This window comes from Nycticebus coucang, chromosome 9, assembly GCF_027406575.1.
Source record: "Nycticebus coucang isolate mNycCou1 chromosome 9, mNycCou1.pri, whole genome shotgun sequence".
Lineage (NCBI taxonomy): Eukaryota > Metazoa > Chordata > Mammalia > Primates > Lorisidae > Nycticebus > Nycticebus coucang.
The window spans coordinates 111,822,442-111,832,940 of NC_069788.1; the positions used below are offsets into that span (position 1 = coordinate 111,822,442).

At 43.0% G+C, this 10,499-nt stretch overlaps 1 protein-coding gene across 3 annotated transcripts; it reads right to left on the reverse strand.

The window, feature by feature from the left end:
* Window positions 1-266: 266 nt before the first annotated feature.
* ACOT6 (acyl-CoA thioesterase 6) lies at window positions 267-10,294 on the reverse strand. Of its 3 annotated transcripts, XM_053603447.1 has the most exons (4): window positions 10,211-10,294; window positions 5,457-6,052; window positions 2,790-2,992; window positions 267-921 (listed from the first exon to the last, which is right to left on the reverse strand). In XM_053603447.1, exons 2-4 carry the CDS (start codon window positions 5,986-5,988, stop codon window positions 316-318), a joined length of 1,341 nt encoding a protein of 446 aa, XP_053459422.1. In that variant the 5' UTR covers window positions 5,989-6,052; window positions 10,211-10,294; the 3' UTR covers window positions 267-315. The 3 variants fall into 3 exon arrangements, with proteins under 3 accessions (XP_053459422.1, XP_053459421.1, XP_053459423.1); XM_053603446.1 differs by lacking the exon at window positions 10,211-10,294 and having other exon boundaries at window positions 5,457-6,280; XM_053603448.1 differs by lacking the exon at window positions 10,211-10,294 and having other exon boundaries at window positions 2,790-2,874; window positions 5,457-6,249.
* Window positions 10,295-10,499: the final 205 nt, after the last annotated feature.

Sequence of the window (10,499 nt, forward strand, 5' to 3'; positions counted from 1 at the left end):
GGCCCAAAGGGGATACAGGACTCCAGAGCAATACAGAAACTCAATTCTCAGAAATGGGACACATGGCTGAAGCTAGGCCAGCACTAGAGAGGCAGGCAAACACTTCTTCCATTTTTCTTGCTTAAGGTTAAGATTGGTCCTAAAGATGAGATCAAGGTAAGTTCTAGGGAAAGAAGGATGAACCTTGCAAAGGGTGAGAGTCCAGTAGAACGTGACAAGGAAGCTGAGCTGGTTGGTTCTTGGCACTCTGGAAAATCCAACACAAGTTGTATGAATAGGATGTTCATTAATGGTATCTGGTCTGTAGATACAATGTTATATTTTGCTGTGCTTGACAGATTTTTTACCATTGAGATGTTTATGGAAGAAAGCTTGAATCTGTTGCCAGGCATCCACCTGTGCCCTTGAGTGAGCCCTTGGCTTACCTCCATAGTATACTGCTTTGTTGAGCACTGAGTGCATAGAGGCTAAAGAAGGAGGAAAATAAGGTGGGTCAATACAATGACCCGTTTCTGCGTAGCAGATTATCTGGGGTCTGTCTTTCCCATGGGTTTGTAATCTTTCAGAGGCTATATGAGCATAGAGTTCACTCTTCCAGCTATGATCATCTGTGCCAACAATAAACAGGAAGGGACCCTGTGCCTTTTCCAATGGAATAAGACTTAGGTGATCAGGTTCCTCCAGTGGATTGTTCCAAATATCAAAAAATGTGGTATATCCTGACTCAGTAACTTTTAGTTTTCCTATGTCATTGCCAAGATTAGGAATAATCATATCCTTGTAATACAGAGGAGCTAATGTGTTGGCCACACAGGTATTGATAAGTACAGTAGCTGTGATGCCCTTCAAGAAGGAAGCCATTGAGAGACACAGGTCACCTCCTTTGGAGAAACCAAGAAGCCCAATACTAGGGCCCTTCACCTGATGAATAAAGAAAACAAGTTAGAATTCATAAATGGAGGACATAAACAATGATTTTACATTCTCTAAGTAGCTTTCTTAAATATCATTAGCTTTCCTTCCTTATATATCTACAAAGGTAAAAGCATGGCTTTTATTCTTTCTTTCTTTTCTTTTTCTTTCCTTCTTTTTTTTTTTTTGAGACAGTCTTATTCTATTGCCTGGGCTAGAATGCTGTGGCATCAGCCTAGCTCACAGCAAATTCAAACTCCTGGGCACAAGTGATCCTCCTGCCTCAGCCTCCTGAGTAGCTGGGACTACAGGTGCCTGCCACAATGACCAGCTAATTTTTCCTACTTTTAGTAGAGATGAGTCTCATTCTTGCTTAGGCTGGTCTCAAACTCTTGAGCTCAACTGATCCTCCCACCTCAGCCTCCCAGAATGCTAGGATTACATACATGAGCCATTGCACCTGGCCTAAAATTATCTTCTTATAAGCAAATTAATAGATTTCCTAGTACACAGTTTATATCCTAATATTTGAGTCTCTCCCCTAATCAAGAGTACACACAGAGTTCTATATACCCTAACCTAAATATTTAAAAGTTATACACATCAAATGAAATGTTAAATAAAAAATATTCTTTCTCCACTCTTGATAAATGTACCACCATAATAACATATAAGCTCAGGCTCAAATTCTATACAAGAACATGGCAAAGGGGAAGGCTGACCCCTAGCAGGCCCTGGCCCCTGGCCCACCCTCTTTCTCTTCCATCCTAACTCCTGCATGGACCTTGAGGTGCCTCTCACACATATGTGTGGTCACTCCAGGCTGCATATTTAAGGCCTAGGTGTATACATAGTGATATACCCACAGAAGGGGGTTGGGGCCTCGAAGAAGGATCACAGCTATTTGGCAGAGAATTCTGGGGTTCTCCAAGGGCATGGAGGGTAAGGGAGAGGAGCCTGCAGAACATTTTTCTTCTAAACATTAGAATGTTAGCGAGGTGTGGTGGCTCACTCCTGTAATACTAGCATTCTGGGAGGCTGAGGTGGGTGGATCGCCTGAGCTCAGGAGACCAGCCTAAGCAACAGAGAGACTCCATCTCTACAAAAATAGAAAAAACTAGCTGGGCGTTATGGTAGCGCCTATAGTCCCAATTACTTTGGAGACTGAGGCAAGATAATTGTTCAAGCCCAAGAGTTTGAGGTTGCTGTGAGCTATGATGCCATGAGGACAAGGAGACACCGTCTCAAAAAATGCATAAACAAATATTAGAATGTTTAAATTTGGATAGTAGTACAGAGTTGGTATCATTTTATTTACAATCATACTAAAATGTTCTAATTAATTTTTTCCTGTTATCAGATAAGGACTTTCTTTACAAAACCATAATACCATTAATACAAAACCAAAATACCATTTATTATAATAAAATTAATAATGATTACTTAATATCATCAAATAACATCATTCCTATGCAAATGTCATCAGGTGTCTCTAAAACATGTCTTTATAGTCACTTTTCCCTCTAACCATTTATATTAATTTTCTAAAAGAGAAAAATTAAACCCCAGAGAGGGCAACTGCCTTATACAGGATCATAAGGCTACTTTGTGGTAGATAAAGAACCAGAACTCAATGTTAACAACTTTTTGGTCTGGTGCTCTTTGAATGACGGTAAATGATCACAAAGGGAGCAAACAGTCAAGTCTTAGGGGTCTGGAAAGGGGTGAAAATGGAAATAGTAATTAGAGTCACTTTTGAAGCAGCCTTGGTGTTTCCCAGCATATTTCTAGTGCCCAGTGTCCTGACAGGGCTTTTGGATTTAGCAGTGTCTTCTCTACCCCCCTCTCCTCTGCATGCAGGTATCATTGGAACCCACCTTTGGATGCTGCAGCATAAAGTCCACAGCTTCTTCAAAGTACTCCAGGTGTGTGTCATTCAAATATTCAGGGAGGTCTTCAAATCTGAAATAAGCCAGAGCAAGCACAGCAAAACCATGTCCAGCCAGGAGACTGGCCCTATATTCACAAAGGCCACCGCCACTTCCAAACAGATCGATAATCCCAGGGGAGGGCCCCTCATCTGAAGAACACCACAAATCACAAGTTTTAGATTCTCAAAAGACCTCTTAGGTTTTAGATTTTTTTTTTTTTTTTTTTTTTGGTTCTTGGCCGGGGCTAGGTTTGAACCCACCACCTCCAGCATATGGGACCAGCGCCTTACTCCTTGAGCCACAGGCGCCACCCAGGTTTTAGATTTTGATAGTCAGCAAAGAAGTTTTGAAGCCAGGAGGGCTGGGGGTAGAGAGGCTGATAGAACCTTTTTTACTTTTCTTTTTAAAGCGAGGGGGAATAAAATGTCTTATTTTCTTTAGAGTTTTCGCACATTTTCACAAACAATAATAATATATAAATAAGCCAAGTTAGAAATAACATTCTCCACGCTTTCTCATTTTCCTCAAAAAACAGTATCCATTTGAGAATGCTTTGAGAGCTGTAAAGTGCTCTACATATGAAGTACTCTCCTTGGGACACTATGTACCTAAGGGACCAGTGCCTAGTCCACCATTCAAAGCAATTTTGGAACTCTTTCTGGAATGATGATCAGAGCTGTCACTGTACGGCACACAAAAACATATAATAATAAACGCCACTCAACAAGACACCAGCACACACTGACACAAACACAGTTGTGAGATGGTGATATACCAAAGTTACGAAACTTTACTGAGTTGTTTGTACAGTGCTGCCAGTGTAAGTGCACGGTGGCAAGTTTGTCAACTTTTAACTATCAGACCTTTGGTATGATGATAGCTCTGATGGTCATTCCAGAAAAAGAGTTCCAAAATAGCTTTGAAGGATGGACTAGGTCCTGGGGTCAGTGCATAGCTTCCCAAAGGGAATACTTTGAAGGTGACTGGTAATCAGCAATGAAGTATGCAGCATTTCTTCTAAGATGAGTTCACAAACTTAATTGTCAGACCTCGTATATAGGAGATTATTAGAATATATTCCTCACCTCTTTGCTGCAGCCTTAAAGAATGCCATCTCTAAAGGTGCAACGTTCTCTTTGGCCCCTGAATATTGGTATATACTACTTTCTTTGCCTAGAATACTATTCTCTCTCCCTTCCCAAATTTTTGATTGGTTGACTCAATTGTCAAGCCCAAATTTAGATCTCCCTTCCTGATCCCCTCAAGGCTGAATTGCCTTAGATGACCTTTTATATGTTCCTACTAGCTCACTGGGCCTGTATCTCCCCCATCATAGCACCTGTCAAGATGTGTTATATAGGTGCCTGGATAACTGCCTATACCCTCTATTAGACCATAAGTACAGTTAGGCCTACTTCTGACTTTGTTAGCTATCCCAATGCTTTAGTATAGTCTTCATACATATTTGTTAAACAATCAAACCCTTCTACATTATTTACAAAAGCCTTTGAGAAAACAATAAATTTTAAACAAGCCACATAGTAGACACTGAAATACTAGTTAACAAAGGATTGACTTAATTAGAATTATCAGATACCGTGAGGGGGTAGTACACATAAGGGTTTGTTTGTTAATAAAAATCTTTAGATCCTTACTGACTCAGTCAGTATGATAAGACCCAATTGCAACCCCAGGAGTTCATAGTATCCTCTATGTTAAGGTTAGGACTTGCTGAAGAACTGTAAAAATTAAAGCAGGGTCTCTTGTTTTGTAATTATTCTGTTTTGTAGAATAATTACAAAACTGAGTTTAGGGATTCTGTGTTCTGTGGCACGTCTAGCAATTTTAAATAGTGGGGTTTAAGTCAAGAATGAGGTTGGAAGGGGTGGGTCACATGCCTTGTTTCCAGCCCATCTTTACCTAACAAGCACTGTGTTTTCACTTAGACTGGGATTCTCAATATACCACTACAGACATTTTGAGCAATACAATTGTTTGCTCTGGACGCTGTTCTGAGCTGTGAAGGATATTTAGCAGCATCTCTGGCCTCTACCTGCCAGATGCTAATAGCACCTCCTTCTTCAGGTGTGACCACCAGAACCGTCTCCAGATACTGCCAAATGTACTCCAGAGAAGGGGCAAAATCAAGGCAGGTTGACCACTACTGACAAAATGTTTATGATAGAGGGGAAGAGACTGTCAAATTTTGTGCCAGTCTGTTTTTTAATGATTATGGGGAGCTGCCTCTATCCGTGAGTTTTACTTTCTTTGGAAGTTTGATGTGAAGGAAGGCAAAAACCACTTATGCATACTACCACAGGTCTTTGCATATGTCGGTACTCAAAGCACAGCCAAGTGGCTGGTACAAGATTGCTCTCAATAAATATAATTTGAAGGGACTCTTAGTATACACGTAAGAAAGTGGCAGTGCCTCCTCTGAGTGACATGAAACTTAAGAAGAAAAACTTCCACTGGGAATCCATGACACCCTGGAGCGTGGGGGACGGGTTTACTGTAGCTCCCCAACCGTGTGTCTCCGGGGCAAGGCAGGGGGCTGGCGGGGAGGAGGGGGTCTCAGGAGCTCGACTAAGCCCTGGACAAGCAGAGGCTCACCTGGCGGCAGGAAGAGCGTGGCCCGCACCCGCCCCGCGCGCACCGGCTCCCGCCGCACCCCGGGCCGCAGGAAGCCGCGCTCGTGCACCGCCCGGCCCAGCAGCCGCCCGGACTCCGGTCCGTGGCCGTCCAGCACCTCCAGCTCCACGGCGAAGGGCGTCTGCACGTCGCGTTTAACCAGCCGCAGCAAGGGCTTCTCAGGCTCCAGGGCCCAGAGCAGCCCCATGGGCTCGAGGCCCGCGAAGCTGCCGCCCAGGGCGGGCGCGCGCGCCAGGTCCAGCTCGCCGCGGGCATCGGCGCGGTAACGCGCGTGGGCCCGGAAGAGCGCGCCCCTCTCGTCGCGCAGGGACGCGCGCAGCGTGACCGGCTGTTCCCGGGCCAGGCCGTGCACGGCGATGCGCACCGGCTCGTCCCAGCAGCAGCGGCCCGCGGGTTCCAGGCTCAGCGTAGCCGCCATCCGTGCAGCAGCCCAGGTCATCCGGCCACGTGGTCTCATCAGAAGCGTCCCCAGCCACAGCGCCCAACTTTTCATGGTGCTGTTGGCACAGCCGGACGCTCACGCGACAGCAAGAGACGTTCAAGCCTTCATTTCAGACCTGGGAACAATTGCACACGGGTGTGGACGAAATGAAATCCTCTAGGGCTGCTTGCCTGCTGACTCAGAGTTCACTAGGACACAGGTCATCTCATCTGAGCAGCCTGAACAAACACAGACCCAGCAAGTGAACTTGCTCAGCTGCCCCTGAGAAAACCTCCTGTTTGTTAGGAGCTTCCTGCCGCTGCTTTCCCGAAGTTAACTGTCTCTTGAAGAACCCACAGCTACCAGTCTCCAATCGCCAGACTCCTAATAGCTAAGAGGGATTCCAGACTGGATTTTAGTATTATTACCTCCTGGAGTAATTCACACTCCTTACTAACCAAGCCTTTTCTTTCAAAGTCTGCAGCAGGCTGTTTTGCCTGTGTGTTCTCTGTGCCCTCCCCAGCGGTCCCACATCTAAGGACCCTGGCCTCTTCCTAGCTGTATGACGTGTGAGCCTCATTCGGTACAGGTGTAAAAGAAACCAAATGAAGTAATGTTATTTTTCATACTAGACTCTCATTTTGGTCCATTTAAGCAAACGTTATCTCCCTCTCAGCACCTTTTTTCCCTTTCTCATAAGCTGTCCGTTCCAACCGGAAGTGGTTTTTTCATCAGACTTAAAGCTTTAGGCTTCTTCCAAGACCTTGTACCTGATTTTACATTCATGGTTTTATATCTGTGTTAGAGAAACCTGCTTTAGGGAAATATATATGCTTCAAGTGCAAAAAGCCTGCTGGCAATAAGGCCGCCCTCAAGACAAGCCTTTTCATCTAATTCCAAATGCTTTCATGTCCTTCTGGTTGTTAATCCCGCAGCTCCCTGTATCTCTGATTATTTTTGCATGGCATACTTCAGGTGTATTTTGTGCATAGGAGTTGCAGGAACTAAAGAAGATAATAATAGCTAGTTGTTAATTCCCACAAAATCCCTATGAATAAATAACTCTGAGAAGTTAACTGATTGGCTGAGGATCATACAGCTAGAAAGTAGAAATAGGAGAGGAGGAGGAGGAGGAAAAAATTAACCATAGTAGTCTGTTACCTCAGCTAGAGCAGCCCTTAAAGTGCAGGGGAAATGAGGGTGGTTTGGGACCACCCCAATACAGGCTTCTGGGGGTTTCCTGGCTACCCGGAACTCCCCTCCTAAGACTGAAAGGAATGACTCTCAGGAAGTGTTGGATTTAACGGAGTTGCAAGAAAACACCACTGGCAGAATTAAGTGGCCACAATTCAGGACCACTGGTAGAAAAATACTCAGCAGCTACTCAGATTTAATGGGGTGGCATGTGACTGGCTGGCGTGTAGGATATTTGTTACAGAAAGTTGGAAAACTTGGGCAGCGCCTGTGACTCAGTGCTCAGTGGGTAGGGCGCCAGCCCCATATACCAAGGGGTTCAAACCCAGCCCCAGCCAAACTGCAACAATAAATAGCCAGTCGTTGTGTTGGGCACCTGTAGTCCCAGCTACTCAGGAGGCTGAGGCAAGAGAATCGCCTAAGCCCACGAGTTAGAGGTTGCTGTGAGCTGTTTGACTCCATAGCACTCTATGGAGGGCAATAAAGTGAGACTGTCTCTACAAAAAAAAAAAGAAAGAAAAGAAAGTTGGAAAGCTTACAGAAACAGCAGTAGGTGGTGGCTTTCTTCTTCAGATTGCCAGTCATGGTGGCTATGTGCAGATAGACTAGGAAAGAGTCAAAAAGATGTAAACAAAGAAAAAGGACAGATTAAGAAATGAGCAAATAAAGCAGCACCTTAAATCAACAATATAATTAATTGAAGAAGCCACAGAACTTATCAAACAGGACATTATGTTACCCAGTTGATTGGTGGGAAGCTTTTTCCTAGGCCTATCTTAAGGATATGAATGTTCCATTGTAGTGGATTCAAAGTGAGAAAAGAAGGGGTGACCATGAGGTGGTATGTGCTGCTGGAGTCTTCAAGGCAAGGAAAATCAACTAACTGGACAATACTAAACTCACAACTTAGCATTTTGCCATCTGAAGCTTGGCAAACTTGTATCTGGTGTTAAACAACCTGTATGTTATGTGTAAATAGTCTTCTGGTCTCGGCACCCGCAGGGCGCTGGCCACGCACACTGGGGCTGGCGAGTTCGAACCAGGCCAGGACTAGCTAAACAACAATGACAACTGCAACAAAAGAAATAGCTGAACATTGTGGCGGGTGCCTGTAATCCCAGCTACTTGGGAGGCTGAGGCAAGAAAATCACTTAAGCCCAAGAGTTTGAGGTTGCCGTGAGCTGTGATGCCACAGTACTACTGAGGGTGACATAGTGAGACTGTCTCAAAAAAGAAAAGAAAATAGTCTTCTGCACAAAACATGGCTTCCATCAGTTTTTACAAATTTGTGTCTGTTTACAAATTAGCCTAAAAAATATCATCACTGGGTGTAGATATGAAAAGAAAAAAAATATGTTGGAGTAACATGATTCTTTTTATTTAAGTGAGAAATTCTTCATTGTGTTTTATGGTATAGTGGCAATGATTTAAATTTTATATTATAGCTTTAAACAAATGGAATGTGGAAATGCTGAGAGTCATCCCTTTGCAATCTGATTTCCAAGCCTGTGCTCTGAACAACCTGTGCTTTGTCTCTCACATGGCGTAGAGTATGTTGAGGAGGCTTTGGACAATACACACATTGATGGGTGCATACACTGGCATGAACTTTTCAGGGGAGTCTGTATAAAAGTATTGAAAAAAATGCATTCTCTTTGATAATTCCACTCCTAGGAATTTCTTGCAAATAAACCTTTTTATGGTGTGTAAATATTTGGCAATAGGCCACTTACTATATTTTAATAGAGAAGAAGTTAGAAACTAGCAATATATACAGTATTTAGTTTAACCAATTTGATGGCCATGTCACATGATGGAAGAGCTGTATCCATTTAACATTATACAGCAAAAGAATATATGAGAAAAATCTTCACAAAATTGAAAAATAAGAGGACTAAGGAACGGTATATATTATTTTTATAAAGATGATAATATTTTGAAAAAACTAGTCAAAAACTACCCCACACTGTGAGCTATGACGCCATAGCACTCTGCCAAGGGTGACAAAGTGAGACTGTCTCAAAAAAGAAATTGTTTCTGAGTCATCCCTGATCAGTATGCCATCAGTAAATGAGTAATTTCATTAACTGAGCTGGGTTCAGAACACCAGTTTAAATCCCACTTTAAGAGATTATGAAGAGGACTGAAATTTCTTGAGGCAAGACTATAAAAGTAAATCGCTGGCTGCCAACTTGGGCAAACTGCTGTTGATGTCTAAATCATAGACTGGGCCTGAAAACAGTGCATTAAAAGGATACCAATTGGGGTGATTTATAGAGATATTCCTGGAGAGAAACAGTGTCAGCCACTGTTAACGGAAGTTTATCTTGTTTTCTGAAATCCTCAGTAAACATCTGACATCCATCTGCTTTTACAATAAGCCAAATGAGAGTTAAAGGGAGAAAAGCTGGAGGTAGGGACAGATTTCCAGTTACTCTGGTATCAGCTGTGATTTCACTCATGACACTGGGAATGGTACTATTTCATATTTATTTACAGTTTGTGTGGGCCAAGAGAGTGCCCTGTGTTTCCATGTTTGTTCAGTATACGACTCATTTGAGTAAATCCTTTCCTCAAGATAACAATAACTTAATTTCAATAATACGCTCACGGTTAATAGCATTATATCAATGTTAATTTCCTGATTTTGAATGCTAGTGATACTATGGTATATAAGATGTCAACATTTGAAGAAGCTGGATGAAGGGTATAAGGAACTCTACCATTTTGCAACATTTTTATAAGTGTAAAATTATGTCAAAATAAAAAGTTAGAAACAAACAAACACAATGATCTCAAGGAGTGATAAAATCACCATAGAAGATATCTTTGGCCTTCTGTGTCCAACTTGTAGGTTAACAAAGACTGTCTTCCTCAGATCCTTCCCCCTTCATATCCTCATATCCTAAGCATTTGGTCTTTGGTTGAGATTCCGGGAATTTGCATTATCTTTTATTCTGTTTAAAATTCCTTGAAATTCTTCACGTAATTCTATGGATTCAGGCATATGATTTCTCCGGAGGAATCTGATATTATAACAGGTCTGAAGAGAAAGGACACTGAGCTGGGCACAGTGGCTTGTGCCTGCAGTCCCACTTACTTGGGAGGCTGAGGTGGGAGGATCACTTGTGCCCAGGAGTTCAAGGCTGCACTGATGTGTGCTTGCATCATTGCTGCACACCCCTGTCTAAAAACAAACAAAACAGATATTGAGGTCACTCGCATATCTCCCCACCATCAGGGCTTCACTCTTAGTCTTTGAGGGAAGGCTCCCTACATTAAGACTAATCAGGTTAAATGCAAGGCATAGTTTTCAAAACATGGCTGTCTGGTCAAAAATAGCTTTGACCTTGTCCTGGTGTGTCCTCTTTGGCTCATTTCCCAGAACT

Coding starts and splice junctions, on each gene's coding strand:
- ACOT6 (XM_053603447.1), bottom strand. CDS start 5,988: ATGAAAAGTTGGGCGCTGTGGCTGGGGACGCTTCTGATGAGACCACGT. Junction 2,993..5,456: donor CACGCTCTTCCTGCCGCCAG/GTGAGCCTCTGC, acceptor GGTGTTCTTCAG/ATGAGGGGCCCTCCCCTGGG. Junction 922..2,789: donor TTATGCTGCAGCATCCAAAG/GTGGGTTCCAAT, acceptor TTTATTCATCAG/GTGAAGGGCCCTAGTATTGG.